The sequence below is a fragment of the Scardinius erythrophthalmus genome (assembly GCF_964197995.2).
Source record: "Scardinius erythrophthalmus genome assembly, chromosome: 11".
Taxonomy (NCBI): domain Eukaryota; kingdom Metazoa; phylum Chordata; class Actinopteri; order Cypriniformes; family Leuciscidae; genus Scardinius; species Scardinius erythrophthalmus.
Window position 1 is genome coordinate 32,550,807 of NC_138231.1, and position 18,562 is coordinate 32,569,368.

An 18,562-nucleotide genomic window follows, 5' to 3' on the forward strand; every position below is an offset into this window, starting at 1 on the left:
TGGCTTTATTTCGTTGTGTTGTGAACTTATGTTTGCTTTTTAAATGTCGTTGTGTTGTGCACTACTGGGCCACCGTAATAATGCCTTATGGAAACAGTAAAATTCGATTGAATTTCTTGAATATCGACTAAAATGAAATACGGTCGGTCTGATCGGATTTTATCTTGATCGATATACGGTTTATGCGATAAACGCTGATGGAAACGTTATTTGCCGAATAAATAATAGATTGCGATTAAGTTTTAGGTAATTTTGGGTACAACCCACCACAAAAGAAAAAGTTTTAGTTAATTTCCGCCCAGTTTGCACCCATTATACTGTCTGGTTTGCACACATGGCCGGTGTCAACAACGTGGACAAACGAGGAGACGAGATACTTTTTGAATTGAATTTAACAGAAAAATAAAACGGCTATTATAGCAAAAATCTAAGAAATGCCATAACAGTCAAATAATGTCACTATCAGCTGTCACATAAGCACCTAGAGTCCTGCAATGGGTTGGGTACCCGCATAAAAGTGGCTAAAACGGATGGATTGTGACATGATTCCTAAAATTCACAGGCGGGGATGCGGGCGGAAAATGAACTCCTTGCGGGCGGGTAGCGGATGAAAAATATGTGTAATATTTGTTTGTCTAAATTGCCATTACACACTCGCAAATATTGTGTTTTGGGCATCCTTAAAAATATTATTTGCCGTTACCTGACCGATCCTGTCAATTTAGGACCGACCCAATAATTTTTTCCCCCCTTTTAGTCCGACCGAATGGCCGGTTGTAAACTTGCGTTAAGATCGACCGATTTTTTTTTTTTTTTTTTTTTTACTCTTCAAACAACTAATACAAATGCAATAAAATAATATTAATTATATTTTAGTAGACCTAAGTAAATTGCCCATAGCCTATTATAGGCCTACAAACGTAGGCTACGCTCTTTCTTTTAAATAAAAACCCGTCAATCAAGCAAAATAATATTCAATGATTGTAGGGCAGGCTAATAAGCCTGTGTTGTAGCCCTGTCATTAAAAAACGATTTAGTTTTTATGTATTTTTTTTATGTTAATTATATGAAAAGTGAAAAAAGCATGAATAAGATAAGATGATCCCGAATATCGGGAGACAAATGGAGTGGGCAGACATGATTTGACCACTTTATTAAGTTTGTTTTTGTAGAAAGACTTTCTTTAAAGTGAATTTCGTTTCGTATTAATTGTATCTTAATTTTAATCAATGTTTAATCAACCATTTTCCTGGATTTAATATATAAGAGCTAAATCTCAGGCAATATAATCAGGACAAGGAGAAACGCCCGCGCGTGAACTGGAGGTATAGCCTAGGCTACTTGAATGGCCCAAAACAAAGCGCACTTTAGCGCTCATTAGCCCATTCATGAGGATATGGTGATGTTGAGAGAGGTGCGAGATAAAAAATAAAGCACTTTAAATTGAATGATTTTAGCTTGTGTGCGATTTATCGCGGCACGGGTCAGATCTGCTGAACTTTGCGGGTACGGGCGGGGGCGGTCTCAAAAAATGGACCCGTGCAGGACTCTGCACCATGCACTACAACTTGTGCAATTGATCATTTGTTGGTAGATGGCGCGATCCATTTTGTCTAGCAAAACTTTGTTCGCAAATGTTTGCTTGAATGTTGTGCGATTCAGTGCGAAAATGAATGGAAACACCTTAAAATGTCTCAAATCAATTCGATATACCAATTTGATCGCAAAACAGCATGTGACGTCATTACGCACAGGTTTTTATTCGCTTTAAAGCCGTTTGATGGAAACACACTTTCAGCAGCTTTATTCGCATGATATTTTTTACCGAACTTCAGATAATTCGATTGACAAGTTGATGGAAACATGGCTAGTGACGACGAGGCTTGTTCGACTTGAACCGGCGCCTCACAGACCAATCGGTGAATGACATCAAAGTACCGCGAGAGCGACGAGAAAGCAAACGGCTCCTTATGCTTTTGAATCGCTCTCGCGGTACTTTGATGTCGGTCTGTGCAGGTGCAGCGCCGGTTCGAGCCGAACAAGTCTTAAGTTATGAATGGCTTTTGAATCTAAACGGCAATTAACAAATTAAGCATCTCATTCATAAATGTGAATCTGATGATGTTCGTTCAGTGAGTTGTTCACAAAAAGAAAAGGGCGGCAGAAGAATGCTACACAATTAAACACATTTTTTATTTGTTTGTTTATTTTATTTTGTTGCTGTGACAGTTTTGTAATTTATGGTTGAATAAGTGCGCAAAAGTTTTACTTCATTAACGACTCACACAATCAATGAATCACTCACAATCAAAAACATATCACTTGTTGGCGTTGCCACACTGTGTAGGCCTAACGTGCAGAAAGAGTCACTGAACCATGAATAGTTTTGATGAATTCAAAAGATTCGAATCCTTGGGATGAATCACAATTCCGTCACGAACTTTTGAGATGGCCAAAGCTGAAAATCCATCGAGTCTTCAGCGCGTATGTACATTTAAAATCGATTTTCCGAGCACGTAGATGGAAAAATCGTTTCAGGTTGATCTTTTCTACCAATTTATTCAATTTGTGTTTAATATATCGTAAACGTAGGCTTAATAATGTCGGAAACATCGGGCTCAGATAAATTAAACAATGATCAGTCTCGTGCGCCAACAGAGAAAAGAGAAAACAACAGCGACGGTCAAACGAGCAACACTGAAGAGTCTTTAGAAACCGCATTAGACAATAAAAGACTCAAAGACTTAGACTCAAATGCTAATGTTAACTCCTCTGAAAACAACAACCCAGATTCAGCTTCCCTAAATGAGGAAGGAGATCAGCTAAAAACAAAGACAGATTCATCAAACTCTGCATCTCAATGTCCTGTAACAGTTGCTGTGAATGCCAGTGCTGTACCTGCTCCAAAGATCATAGCAGGCCCTACACACATCAGATCCACCACGCCAGTGGTCGTAGGGGCCAGGGTGACATCCAGCGTTCAGGGACCAGGGGCCACCAGTTTGGCACTGGTTCCTCAGCCTGGAAGGGTGTCTGTGAGCTCTGTGACCATAAGCCAGCCCAGGGTCATCACCACACTGACTACTGCCAAAGGGGCGGTCGTGACATTGCCAAGGATTTCCACCCCATCACAAAGTGTACCAATGAGTCGCACCCCTCAGACTGTGCCACTGCAGCTGCCTGCCAACTTCCAGGTCCCACAAGGTGTGTTGTTTCAGGATCTAATGTTATTTCATGTCTTGGTCTATCTGGTGCACTCTAGCTGTAATACTATACTTAACCATCAAGCCTTATCAGTCTTCTTGGCAATGTCTTTCTCTCTCTCTCTCTCTCTGCCCGTGAAGGAATGGTGTTAATCCGCAGTGACAGTGGGCAGTTGATGTTGGTATCTCAGCAGGCTCTGGCCCAGGCACAGGCTCAGGGAATGCTGCCAAAACCAGCCAGTGCTAATGCCTCTGCTATGGTTAGACCCCCATCCTCACAGGTGTGTTATTTTGGTCTCTCTTTTTGACTGCTGGGTATAGAAACAAAAGTGAGATGATTTAGGATGTGGTTTTCCAACTGGGGTCTACAGATCATTAGGTAAGGGGGTCCATAGACAATCAAAAAAATAAATAAGGTAAAATATGTTTTAACAGCAATTAAAAAAAAAAAAAAAAAATCTTGTATGCAGTTGTGTAAAAATAAATCTGAAAACTTAAAATTTTCTGATTTGATGTATGCTTATTTTATTTATGAAAAGCATAATACTAATAAATTAGTATTTATTAAAATGTTATATATTAATTTATAATGTATTAATATGTTTAATATTAGAATATATCTTAAATTGTGTATAATAATATAAACATTTGATACAAATTAAATATTTTTAAATAATGTATTTTAGCTCTAATTAAATTACAAATAAAAGCTCACTCATGCTCACTATTTTTCACAGCACAGTACACATGGGTCTGCATATAGGAAAACCCGAAGCAGACTTTATATATTAGAAATAGGGTCCCTTGCAAGAGGGTTAATCATATTTGGCCATCTCTGGCATTAAAATAGTGAAAAGCCACCATAAAGCATATGTTTTGAATTGTGAATCTTTTTTTTATTTTCTTTTTTTACGAAATTACAGAAATGCACCCATTTATTTAATATATCTCTTTTCACAGGCAACTGTAACCACTACACCAGTCATCAGAGTTTCTCTCCCACCTGCAAGTGCATCAGCTACTACCAATATTAAACCTAACCCCACTCCCGGGACTGCCGTTCAGAAACCACCCACTGCTACAGGGACTGCTATTTTCACACCATCATGTACAACAGGAACTACCATCATTAAACCAGCCAGTGTTATTGGGACAGCCGTCAGAAAGCCCAGTTCTACCATGGGGCCTGTTATCAAAGCCGGTCAAATGACTCCAAACAGCAGCACATCAGGGAGCTTTAACCAGAGGACTAATTCTGTCACTGCAACTACCATAATTAATACCACTGCTGTAAAGGTATTACTCACGTTGGCTACATCAATTATTGATCCAAACAACAAAACAAAAAAACAAAAAAAAATGATTAATACTCTTACTTCAGGGCAAGATGTTGACTGAAATGCATTGTTAGCTTTCCCTCAGTGATTTAAATAGAAATGTAGGTCATTCTGTGTCGCATTCATCTACCTAATCATGTCTCTGCTTCATTTTTCTGCAGTCTGTGGGTAAAGGTGCTCTCTCAACCCAGGGTAATGCCCCACGTATGGTGTCTCCTAATGTACCAACCAGATCCAACACATCGTCAACCCCAGTCACTGTTACAGCTGTAAGTTCATGTGTGTAGGGATGCATTGATATTTAAATTTGCCCGATACAGAAAAGCCGATAATTATTTTCATGTAATGTTCAATAAATGGCTGAAATTATAATTTTGGTAACACTTTACAAACTAACAATGAAAATTATTCTAAAGCATTTATTAATCTTAGTTCATATTAATTTCAACATTTATTATATAAATATTATATATATTTATTACATGGCTTGGTTGAATTCTAATGTAGAATGCGGTCTGTTATTTCTTGATAACAAACCGCTGCTAAGTATAACACACCGTTGCCATGAAAAACGTTGCTATGGATGCAGGATGATTCTAACCGTAGAGACGGAACAGACTATTTTCTTTAGCGGAAGCAATACAATCGTTTTTAAATCAATAAACTCCTTTTTAAATCAATATTTTGTGTCAAATTATTGATTTATTTGGTACGTAGCCATGTAATAAGCGGGATAATGTAGAGCGAGGCGGTTGTTATAGCGAACACAACCCCGACAGGCTGATCAGGACCCCAACGTTATATATATATGTTATTGAAAAAGTTGTATCTGTTAATATTAACTAAGGTTAACAAAGATTAATAAATACTGTAACGAATATATTGCTCATTGTTAGTTAATTTTAGTTAATGCATTAACTAATGGGACCTTATTATAAAGTGCTACCAATTTTTTTTATTAATAATCTAAAAATAAAACTGCAAGTTACAAGTATATCTTTATATCACAGCATTATAATGTTCTGAAATTATTTTAATTATTATTAGTTATATTAGAAATTAGAAAATAAAATTAGAGGAAATGAGCGTGCACAAATTATTATTTTTTAATTATAATTATTAACTATTTTAAAATATTGTATTTATTTAAAAAACATAGTAATTATATATATATATATATATATATATATATATATACACACACACACACACACACACAGTATATGGTATCGATATGAATATTGTCTTATATTACATATGAATATACCCCTTGAATATTGAATTGAATATTTAATTTGAATCTCTATCATCAGGAGACCTTGGAGAATGTGAAGAAGTGTAAGAACTTCCTGGTCACTCTTATGAAGCTAGCATCAAGCGGCACTCGCTCGGCCGACATGGCCCAAAACGTCCGAGCTCTTGTCAAAGGCCTGCTGGTATGTCACTTATCGCTGGTATATCACAAATATATCTCAATACAGTATTTGTTTAAAAAGGCTTTTGTTTTCTTCTCTGCATGTAGGATGGGAAACTAGAGGCAGAGGAGTTCACTGAAAAACTCTACATGGAGCTCAAATCGTCCCCTCAGCCATATCTAGTGCCTTTCCTGAAGGTGATTGCCACTTCTTCACTTATAAAACCCATTTAGATGTCATCAGCAACTTCAACAAAATCAGATGGGTACATATGAGGGTGCTGACCTCATTTTTGACCTGATTTTAAGATGAAGTCTATTATCAGACCTTCACAGCTCATGTATGAATGAGGCACAACCTCTTTGGTTTAAGCTAAATTAGAGGCACTTAGTATAACTAGAAATGCTGATGCGTTCATTTTTTCAGAGGAGCCTGCCAGCTGTCCGTCAGCTCACCCCAAACTCGCAGCTCTTCATTCAGCAGTGCGCACAACTCAAGCCCTCTGATTCAGCATCGACCAAGGCCACAAACCAGAAGCCCACTGCGTCCATCAGCTCCACCCTCAAACCCAACCAGCCAACCAGAACTGCTCATCTGGTAAACCCCAGCCCATTTTTAGTCCCAGCAATGTCATTTATCATGATGATTTCAGGGATTTGCCTATATGAAACAACGGAAGAGTAATTCGATAATAAAGAAAACAAATGATCATTCACCGTTGGTGTTTTCACCACGGAAACAAACCTGGATGTGCATAATTGTAATGTTAATATGCAGATATGATTTCTCTATCAATAGTTAGAGTACCATATGGTGTCTGGAATTCAGGTATGTGTGTTTGGGGATCCTGAATACACCGTTTTGATGTTTTATGTAATAGTAGACTCAGTAGACTGTGTGTATGTGTGTGTGTGTTTGTGTGAGAGAGAAACACTCTAATTTCACACTGCCTCCTTCCCAGCGCACTGGTTCATTTTTATGACAGCCTCTCTTCACTTTGTCTTCATTTCCTGGTTAACTCACCACCGCCCACGGTGTACAGGCTAATTCACTTAAAACCACCAGTACCCCACAAGCCCAAGCAGAGGCAAATTAGTTTTACACCAGAGACAAAGATGCATGAGTCTTACCCCATTTCGTACCAGGAATGTCATGTTATCATATTCAAATAATGTCATGATTTGTTTTCCTGTAATCTAATATCAGCATTTTATTGGACGTCTTGATGGATTTCCACTGAAATACAGAAGCTCATTTCCCATATACCTGAATAGACTTTAGAGGTTTTGATTACTTCACAATCAGAAAGTGCTCTGAGGGTTTGCAGGAAGTGCTTCCTGTCTAAAAATGGCTTGCGCAACGTCCTCAAGCTGGACCAAACCCAGCATACCTTCTTTGAATATTTTCATATGCATCATTTTTGCATCTTTGCTGTATTTATTTTGGAATATTATTTGCATGCTGACTTCCTAATGCCTTTGTTTTTACTTTGTGAGGTGATCCAGCAGCCTAAAGGACTAATCGTCAAACATTCTTTGACATCAGCTCAGGTGGGCTTACCTGCACAGAAGCAAACTCAACCCAAACAGATGGTCCTTCAAACCAAAACTTATCCAACAGGTAGAAACTATGCTTTTACTGATTTATTTTTTCTTTTAATGTTTTTGAAAGACATCTCTTATGCTCGCCAAGGCTGCATGTATTTGATCAAAAATACAGTAAAACAGTAATATTGTGTCATATTGCGTCAAAATAACGGTTTTCTGTATTAATATATTTAAGTGTCATTTATTCCTTTGATCAAAGCTGAATTTTCAACATCATTACTCCAGACTTCAGTGTCACATGATCCCTCTAATCATTCTAATATGCTGATTTGCTGCTCAAGAAACATTTCTTTTTATTATCAATGTTGAAAACGGTTGTGCTGCTTAATATTTTTCTGGAAACTGTGATACTTTTATTTCAGAATTCTTTGAATAGAATGTTCAAAAGAAAATAATTTATTTGAAATAGAAATTGTAATAATGTAAAAGTCTTTACAGTCACATTTGATGAAATTAATGCATCATTATGAATCAAAGTAATTATTTAAATATTTCGAACGGTGGTGTGTGTATTTATATACCTACACCTTGCTAGTACTGGAAAAAACTGAATTAATTCTTCATGGTATAGAGGTGCTGGAAACATTCCTCAGAGATTTTGGTCCATAACATGATAGCATTGCGTCGTAGTTGCTGCAGATTTGTCGGCTGCACATCCATGACGTGAATCTCCTGTTCCACCACATCCCAAAGGTGCTCTATTGGACTGAGATCTGGTGACTGTGGAGGCCATTTGAGTAAAGTGAACTCATTGTCATGTTCTAGAAACCAGAAATAGATAATTTGAGTTTTGTGACATGGTGCATTATCCTGCTACAATTAGCCATCAGAAGATGGGTACTCTGTGGTCATAAAGGGATGGACATGTTCAGCAACAATACTCAGGAAGGCTGTGCCTGTGACATTTAAACGATTGGTAATTGGTATTAAGGGGCCCAAAGTGTGCCAAGAAAATATCCCTCCCCATTACACCAGCAGCAGCCTGAACTGTTGATACAAGGAGGGATGGATCCATGCTTTCATGTTGTTTACACCAAATTCTGACCCTACCATCTGAATGTTGCTGCAGAAATTGAGACTTATCAGACCAGGCAACGTTTTTTCAATCTTCTGTTGTCCAATTTTGATGAGCCCTTGCAAATTGAAGCCTTTCATGTTCTTAGCTGACAGAGAGGCACCCGGTATGTCTTCTGCTGCTGTAGTCAACCAGGTTTGTTGACTACACTTGTGTTAAAATGCTGTAAAGTGAGAATGCTTTCAAAAATAAAATCATAAATTGAATTTATTTACGATTTAACTTCTATTAACGAATTCAAATCAATATTTGGTGTAGCGACCCTTTGCGTTTAAAACGGCTTTTGTCTAGGTACACTTGGCAATAGTTTTTCAGGTAGCTTTGCAGGAAGGTTTCTTCAAGCATCTCGGAGACGTTCCCGCCGTTCTTCTGGATTTAGTTTGTCTCAGTTTTTTCTGTTTCTTCATGTAATCACAGACGGACTCGATGATGGGGAGATCAGATTATACCGGCTGTTGTCAGACTCCTTGTGCGTACAGAAATCTCACTGAATTATTACAATTAATGGCAAAAAAAAATGTTTGGAAATGTAAACTGATATTTCCTACTGACACACTACAGCAATATTAACAGGGGGATATTAACATGCCTAAGACTTTTGCACAGTACTGTATACAGTATAAGGGCTTACATTAAAGTTTTATTGATTAAAATACCCTGAAAGACTAGGCGAGCTTTTATTACTTTTATGCTTCTTTCACCTCCAAGTGTCCCAATTCATTTTGAGCTGATAAAAATATCTGTATTTTTATTCTGTCCCCACAGGTGCTGTTGTGCGGCAGTCCATCCTTCAGGCGTCTAAAACTCACTTTTCCCAGCCGCCCCTTCCAGCACAGGCACACGGCTTCAAGGACAGCACCTCGGGCTCTTTCCGGTAATAGCTCTGACTTGCGGCCATTCCCTGCTGCACAGTGGGTGAATGTGCATATTGGTTCTTTATAGGATAAATGTGAAAGAAGGCAGTCACTTCGCTGCAGATTAAGATTTCCAGATGAGCTACACTGTTAGCATATTCATTTTAAGACAAACAGTGAAGTCCTATTCTTTCATTTATTGTGTGACCTTCATTCAGAGATGACGATGACATAAATGATGTGGCCTCCATGGCCGGAGTGAACCTGAGTGAGGAGAGCGCTCGTATTTTGGCCTCTGGCTCTGAGCTCGTGGGATCAGTGATCCGCTCCTGTCAAGAGGAGCCCTTTTTATTCCCATCAGCCCTCCAGACAAGAGTGCTGCACATTGGTAACTTCACTAAACCCATTCAATTACACCCGCACACACACATTTTTTATATAAAATACTTAATGTATGCCCTTGTACAGTTTAACTGTAAGTTTTACTATACTTATAGAAGACAGAATAACCAAATTCATTTGCGGTTAGCTGTTGTCGTGACAACTAGAGTCTTGTTGTCTGTTAAGGCCAATTCACACTGCACTGACAGACACAGACCAACGGCGACAATCACCAGATTAAAGCACGTCACTTATTAGACATTCTAATTCGAAAACAAAGCTCCGACAGAAGCCAACAGACTCCGACAGGGGTAACACTGATCCGGCAAAACTAGACGAAGTGTCTGTTGGTGCGATGTAAATTAGCTTTCAGTTGAGTTTAACCAGCCCGTTCTCATCCTAGGGCGTCATATATTGACGCTCTTGACATTTCGTCTACATCGAACGCACATGGCACCCTTTAGCGTCAATATGAGACGCAGATAGAAATGGGCCAGAAGGCGCCTCCTAGCGGTCTAACCGTAACCCTACACTAGACCTAAACCTACCCATAACCGAACAAAGCTCTGCGCGTCTCATATTGACGCTAAAGGGTGCCATGTGCGTTCGATGTATACGAAATGTCAAAAGCGTCAGTATTACGACGCCCAAGGATGAGAATGCGTTGGTTTAATCAGTCCTACTCGACCCACTCCAGGCAGGATTCTAACTGGGAGGCGGGCGCGCTAACAAGGGCTCTAAAGACTGCAGCTACTAGCATCAGTCGCTAGCGTGCCTCTTTAGGCCAGGGGAGTGATGTTTACATGCACAGCTCTTACGGGCCTACGTTCCTTACACTCACCTCATACGCCTCATCCTACCCCTTTCTGGGTCACGGCACCAAATGTTACCGGTCCTGCTCGACATTCTCTAGCGAGTAGGACCGCATCCTCTTGCACCCCTCTTGAGATCAAGGGAGTGATGTTTACACGCACAGCTCTTACTTGCCTACGACAGTTACACTCACCCCCCTAAACCTCTATCACACCAAATGTAACCGGTCCTACTCATAATATATAATATATCGGGGGCGGGGGCGGGGGCGGTGTCACTTTTCAGCACTTTTCAGCTGTTCAGGCTGGGGGTAAAACTTGCAGACCAGTTAAACCAATTTCAAAACTGGAAGAGTAGCTGAAGACCATCTTAAATCAGCTTTGACCAGCTTAAACCTGCTAAGACTATAAACCAGCTAGTTTAAGGTGTTTTTAGGACTCTGAATGTAAAACCAACCCTGCAAGCTAGGCAGAGCACTTCCAGTCTGGAGAAAAGAGAGTCGAACAGTGAGAAAAAAGAAACACGAAAGATTCTTAACACATTACTTTTCATATAGCATACTTAGTTACTTTTCAAATGAGTAATTTTGCAAATATTGCAATATGTCTTAAAAGTAACATTCCTGAACTCCTCCATGTTCCACTGACCTCACTCAGCTATTAGCGATCACTGTTTTTATTGTACATGAGTGTATCTTTACTCAAAGTGATATTGCATTTCCCCCCATCTCTGTTTGTCAAAGTCTGTTCACCTCCCTCAGCTCTGCCTCTACGGCATGCATCCTGTCTGTGTTTTTTTTGGGCATATGTTGTGCTGTGTTGTGACACACGAGTGCAGTCTCTGTCTTTGATCAGTGGTATCTCTGACGAGCCTGTTCTGCTTAATCAGTATGCTAATGACTGCCGAGCCGCGCAAAGTTGCCAGAGTGGCAGGAATCCACTCTGCTGCACTGATCAAAAAAGCATCGGAACAAGGGAGAGAAAGGACGACAGAGGCGGAGGGAGGGAGAGAGGGAGATAGCCAGGAGGTAGGGGGAGTCGTGCGGAGGAGGAGGAGACGAAAAGAGAGAATGTGGAAATGAAAGAGACAGGCTTGGCCTCGCAGGAACTCAGTCCGCATCAGCAGAAAGGGCAAAAATTAGATGGAATTGGAGTGTTTGCAGATGTCTGTCTACTCGGCAAGTCTAACAGAACAACAGGAACAAAGCATGTCTGACATTATGGAAATGTGAATACAATATAAACAGCAGAGGAAAACAACAAAATCACTGGATTCCAGCTCGATGAAGACAAGGCGACGAATTCTACACAATTTCCATTTCTGTCAGGCAGTAAATAGGAATCTTACTTCAATTCAGCATTTTAACAGAACTGATTCCTTGAGGAACTGTGGTTAATCATGCCCACAACTTGTTTTAAATCATTCCACAGCACTTTTTTTTTCCTTTTTTTTGGCAGATTCCGTCTGGGCCTGGTAATTACTGGAGTAAGATTTATTGACTGAAATTTTTTAATGAGTTTTAGGAATGTTTAGATGCAGTCCTGAAATGTATAACTGACTCAAATTGGGTGGGTGAAAATACTGCTTCATCTTGATGAAACAAATCTAGGTTGAAAACATTCAGATAAAGTAAGTTAATAGGGTGAGTGCTTCTCCCATGCTAAAATGTGTGTGATTGTGTTTGTGCATAGGTAGTTCTTTGAGTATCACAGAGGTCTCTCCTGATGTACTTGAATTGCTCTCTCTGGCAACACAAGAGAGACTTCGAGACCTGCTGGAGAAGCTAACCGTTGTGGCACAACATCGACAGATCTCTTATAAGGTATAAACATGCCTATAAGACACAGTAGACAAAATAAAATAAACACTTTCAGAATTTAAAGTAAAGCTTGTTTCATAATAAAGATTTTGGTTCAGAGATGTCAAAATGAAATCAAAACTGATCCTTTTTGTTCAACATTGATTGGTGCTCTGTCCCACGGGAACATTTTTATGGAAAAAAGTGTATGAAAATACTATGTCAGAATTCGTAGTATTCATAAAACTGTAGGCGACAAGTACCCATATGACTTACTGCTTCCGGCAAGATTCTGAAGTGTGCATACCATGAACACTTTACTTTCCCATGAGGCCACAGGAGAGATTTTTTGAATGGCAGTGAAGCGATGCAACTGACGCCGTAGGTCACGTCATGACCATGACAGATGCAGTACGTTCAGATTACATTCACTACACACATTCATACTATATAGAACATACTTTTTTAACATTGTCAAGTAATTATTCAAAAGAAGTACCTATTCAAAAAATACACGATTTCGGATTCAGCCATTGTTTTAGGCAACTATTGTGCATCCTGTTTTTTCCCTGAATTGCATCGCAGTATGGAAGTAAAATAGGTTGTTAATGCTATTTCATGTTGACTAAACTGATGTGTACCATAGTCTCGAATTGTGTCTGATTGGATGCTAATGTGATATTGTGGTGTGTGTTGTCTATGTTGAGGATGATTGGCGCTACAGTCAGACCAATGACGCGCGCTCTCAGCTGAAGTTCCTGGAGCAACTGGAAAGACTGGAGAAACAGAGGAGGGAGGAAGAGGAGCGAGAAGCACTGCTCCGCATTGCCAGAGTAACTAGCAAACTCAACAAAAGAGGAAAAACACCAGTAATCTGTCTCCATTTGAAATGTACTGTTTTTTTGTGTGTAGAGTCGCTCAAACAGCGAAGACCCAGAGCAACAGCGTCTCAAACAGCGAGCCAAAGAGGTAGATGGATTTCTGTGTGTTTGTTTTTAATAAAAATAGATATGTCCCTCCTCCACAACCTGTTTTTCATTCCTTCTGCTCCCTTGTATAGCAATGAGGACGATCAATACTCTTCATAAAGTCCCATTTGTGCCCCACATAGACAAATCCACACACACACATACATACACATACCCTGGAGACAAGGCTCTCTAATTGGGGGCTCATTTTAATTGAGTCTAATATTGGGTCTGGAATTGAAGCTTGGGGCTAAACAGGGAACAGAATGTAATGAAAGCCCTCTGGATGAGTTGTGTGTCTGTTTACAAGGTAACGCTCATCTACTCATGTGTTAGAGAGCACGTAACATATTTGTGTGTTTTCTCAGGCTCAGGCCTTTCACTTGGGTTCTTTGTCATAGGCTATCGGTAAAATCAATAGTGCTAAAATGAAAGATTCATCACCAATAACAGCTTTCCGCTTTTGTTTTTTTTACGTTCCATGTGGATTTGGGTGAGCCAATGGAAATATTGATTTTATTTTTGAGTGCCTGTCAAACGCACATTCTCTCTTTTTTTTTCTCTTTTTTTAGATGCAGCAGTTGGAGTTGGCACAGATGGAGCACAGAGATGCAAATTTGGCAGCGCTGGCAGCCCTAGGGCCCCGTAAGAGGAAACCTCTGGAGGCTCCTGGCTCAGGGGCCAACCAGGTACCTGCACGTGTCCATACAACCACCCCTCTGTGTTTGTGACTTTTCTTCATACTTCACTCTGTGCAGATGTGGAGGAAATGTTTACATACGTGTTCAAAATCACTCGCATGCATCACTCGCATGCATAAACAGTCTAGTCATTTTTGAATTTCTGTCTGGATTGAGACAAGCTGTGGCATTTATCAAGTACACATCAGGGTTTCCGTTGTCTGGTAATTGCTGGACATTGGCCAGAAAAAAAAATTAAATGTCCGACAAAATTAAATCTCTCCAGTCAAATTGTCAGATTAAAATTGCCTAATAATCCCGCCCCCCTAACACAATCTGAATTTGAGAATAAGCCTAAAATGTATCAAGCAAAAATACACCGACCTTTGGCTATGTTATAAAGGAACAGGCTCTACCGTTTGAAAGTTATTAAACAACATCGCATGCTGCATTTCAAATTAGGCGCACGCCTAAAACGGCTGTAATATAGACCTAAACAACGAACGAATGAGTGAGACGTTTCAAATATGGTCAGGCCCAGGCAGACTAGCCTTAAAAGCTTTTTTCAGAGGCCAGACGCGACGGACGATGGTGAATCAGGAACGCCTGAAGCCTCAGATGTCCCGACAGCTCCACCACCACAGGAGAAAAAGCCGAAGTGTAGGGCGTATCGGTCGGAATGGAGTGACAAGTTCCCATGGCGAAGATGTGAGGTAGTTGATGGTAACGAAAAAAATTTCTGTTCGCACTGCGAAAAGGCAGGACGACGCAACGGATTCACAAGAGGTTCGAATAATTTGAGAATGTCTGCTCTCATTGAACATAGTCAGAGCAATGACCATGTTGCGGCGCTCAATTTAACGCCACAGCAGGTTGCGATGAAAGGCCACTGTGACAAGGCCACGGAAACTTCTAAGAAAAAACTATGCTCTCAGCTCAAAATTGTATTCCACATGGCAAAACATGATCTCCCATCTAACCATTTTGTAGCACAGACTGAGCTACTGCAAGCTCTCGAGGCTCCAGATTTTGTCACCACTGATGGCATTTATTGCCACAGCGATTCTGTAGTAAAAATAATTGCCGTTGATTGACGCCAATCGGACGTTCATGTTTTTTTCCGTCTATTTGAAAGTTAGGCTAATAAACATGTTGCATTCTATATGGCCTGATTATGTCATTTTTTAAGTTACATAGCCTGCCTCCAGTTTTCCTCAACTTGACTAATTAAGAGGCGATATTTGACCGGCATATCATCAAAATGTCCGGAAAACGAAACCTCTGCCGGTCACTTTGACGGGCACCATTTTTTTCTAGCGGAAACTCTGATACACATGTAAGTCTTCCTGTGTGTCCATATGAAATTGCACATTTGCTTTTGTCTCTTAAATATTAGAAAACTCCTTTAGGAAGGGAATTGGTGTATTATGTGTCTTCTTAAATGCTCCATGTTTGAGTTTGAACTTTGAACCTGCACATGACCTCTGACTGGGCAATTAATTCTCCACATGCATTAAATTTATCAAAAGTGAAGTAAATGCTTTTACAGTGTTACAAAAGTGATAAATTACCTTTTTTTTTTTTTTTTTTTTACTTTCTATTCATCAAAAGAAATCATGGAAAAAATAATCACAATTGTCAAAAAAATAATATTTTAAGCAGCACAACTGTTTTCAATATTGATAATAATAATAAGAGCAAATCAGCATGAATCATGATTATGTGACACTGAAGACTGGAGAAATGATACTGAAAATTCAGCTCCATCACAGGAATAAATTACATTTTAAAATATATTTCAATAGAGAATATTTTATTTATTTTAATAAAATATTTGATTTCAATAACATTTCATAATATTACTATTTTCACTGTATTTTTTATCAAATAAATGCAGCTTTGGTGTGCATAAGAGACTTATTTCAATAAAAAAAAATCTTGCTCACCCCAAACTTTTGAATGGTATTGTATATGACTAAAGGGGAAGAACTTAATTCAATCTGTAATATACCATGTGTTATTGTTCGTGATTTATGAGATTTATGAAAAAAAGGACAAGGAAAGACTTAACAAAAGACCAGAGGATTGTATGTTAGTTTAGTTTAATTAGTTTTTACATTTGTGAATTCCTTTTCCTTTAGGCAGAGGGGGGAATGCTAATAAGTGAAAAGATGGTTTTGAGTTTTTGTGTGTTTAAATTACACAGGCCTTTTAGAACAAAAGCCCCCTGTGCCTAGGGAAGTTTAGTATTTGCCTCTTTGAGGTTTCATCTCTGTAGTAGAATAAGCATCTCTATAAAGAGCAAGTGCAAGAGCAAGAAAACAGGGAGGTTAAAAGACTCCAACAGTGTTTCAAAAGTTATACTGAACAAAATTATAAACGCAACACTTTTGTTTTTGCCCCCATTTTTCATGAGCTGAACTCAAAGATCTAAGACTTTTTATATGAGAACTATTTCTCTCAAATATTGTTCACAAATCTGTCTAAATCTGTGTTGGTGAGCACTTCTCCTTTGCCGAGATAATCCATCCACCTCACAGGTGTGGCTTATCAAGATGCTGATTAGACAGCATGATTATTGCACAGGTGTGCCTTAGGCTGGCCACAATAAAAGGCCACTCTAAAATGTGCAGTTTTACTGTATTGGGGGGATCCTCCCGAAAAAAAAAAGGTTGTTGAATGTGGCCTGTGGAATGTTGGTCCACTCCTCTTCAATGGCTGTGCGAAGATGCTGGATATTGGCAGGACCTGGAACACGCTGTCGTATACGCCGATCCAGAGCATCCCAAACACATTAATTCATGCTGAATGCAGGAATGTCCACCAGAGCGGTTGCCTGTGAATTGAATGTTCATTTCTCTACCGTAAGCAGTCTCCAAAGGAGTTTCAGAGAATTTAGCAGTACATCCAACCGGCCTCACAACCGCAGACCACGGGTAACCACACCAGCCCAGGACCTCCACATCCAGCATCTTCACCTCCAAGATCGTCTGAGACCAGCCACCCGGACAGCTGCTCTAACAATCGGTTTGCATAACCAAAGAATTTCTGCACAAACTGTCAGAAACCATCTCAGGGAAGCTCATCTGCATGCTCATTGTCCTTATCGGGGTCTCGACCTGACTGCAGTTCGTTATGGTATTGGCAGGCGTATGTTATGGACAACAAACACAGGTGCATTTTATCGATGGCATTTTGAATGCACAGAGATACCGTGACGAGATCCTGAGGCCCATTGTTGTGCCATTCATTCACAACCATCACCTCATGTTGCAGCATGATAATGCACGGCCCCATGTTGCAAGGATCTGTACACAATTCCTGGAAGCTGAAAACATCCCAGTTCTTGCATGGCCAGCATACTCACCGGACATGTCACCCATTGAGCATGTTTGGGATGCTCTGGATCGGCGTATACGCCAGCGTGTTCCAGGTCCTGCCAATATCCAGCAACTTCGCACAGCCATTGAAGAGGAGTGGACCAACATTCCACAGGCCACAATCAACAACCTGATCAACTCTATGCGAAGGAGATGTGTTGCACTGCGTGAGGCAAATAGTGGTCACACCAGATACTGACTGGTTTTCGGTAATACTTTGTTATTACCCATTTCTAGACTTGATTTCATGAGAAAAAACATGTAGGCCAATGTGGCTCAAGAAACTCATTGCTTTTGTCTGTCTGCTCAGTTGTTAGGTTCTTACGGGCAGTTTGCTACTCGAGCACCAATTCGAGTCACTATGAGAGATCTGACCTTCTGCATGGAGCAGGACCCCACATTCAGACACACTCTCATGCTGTATAAATCGTTTCTAGTCTAGATAACCACACACAGCCTTTGAGGTATGTTCTGTGTTTGAGCAAGTTCTTGAAATTATTTAATACTTTCTCTTTTTTTTTTTTTTTTTTTTTTTTTATAATTCTATGTTCCTGTTCTTGTTTTGCATATTGAATCAACTGTACAGACATATTGGCTGGAAAGAAAGCACAAAATAATTAATTAAACACTATTAGCAGCAACCGTTTGTGTGGATCTTTAATTTGTTTGTGTAACTTCCCAATCCCAATATTTCAATTTTTACTCCGAATTTATTTATTTATTTATTTTGCTGTTACAATCATGCTGAACTATTGTTGCATTTCGATTGGGGATTGTACAGAGGTCTGTGTATATGCTCCAGGGCAGTGGATGCCCTGAACAAAGCACGACTAACCAATCACACAAATGCTGCCTTAGGCAACAACATCCACCAATCATAGCGAGAGAGAGACCGAGACAACAATACTGACCAATCAAAGCAGGATATTGCATCAGAGCCCAAATCAGCTTGAGACTGACCAACCAATCAGAACATAACAAAAGAACTAGAGCAGACCAATAGGAAGTACAAACAGCCCAGAGGGTTTAAAGCTGAAAGAAACAGGACAAT

At 39.7% G+C, this 18,562-nt stretch overlaps 1 protein-coding gene across 2 annotated transcripts; it reads left to right on the forward strand.

Annotated features, from left to right (window-relative positions):
* The first annotated feature begins 2,404 nt into the window (after positions 1 to 2,404).
* taf4b (TAF4B RNA polymerase II, TATA box binding protein (TBP)-associated factor) lies at positions 2,405 to 18,150 on the forward strand. Of its 2 annotated transcripts, none has more exons than XM_081377909.1 (15): positions 2,405 to 3,204; positions 3,345 to 3,484; positions 4,164 to 4,499; positions 4,702 to 4,809; positions 5,854 to 5,976; positions 6,063 to 6,152; positions 6,382 to 6,552; positions 7,452 to 7,575; positions 9,403 to 9,511; positions 9,710 to 9,879; positions 12,377 to 12,507; positions 13,191 to 13,316; positions 13,396 to 13,452; positions 14,024 to 14,140; positions 17,822 to 18,150. In XM_081377909.1, exons 1-15 carry the CDS (start codon positions 2,601 to 2,603, stop codon positions 17,951 to 17,953), a joined length of 2,538 nt encoding a protein of 845 aa, XP_081234035.1. In that variant the 5' UTR covers positions 2,405 to 2,600; the 3' UTR covers positions 17,954 to 18,150. The 2 variants fall into 2 exon arrangements, with proteins under 2 accessions (XP_081234035.1, XP_081234036.1); XM_081377910.1 differs by having other exon boundaries at positions 2,483 to 3,204; positions 7,461 to 7,575.
* Positions 18,151 to 18,562: the final 412 nt, after the last annotated feature.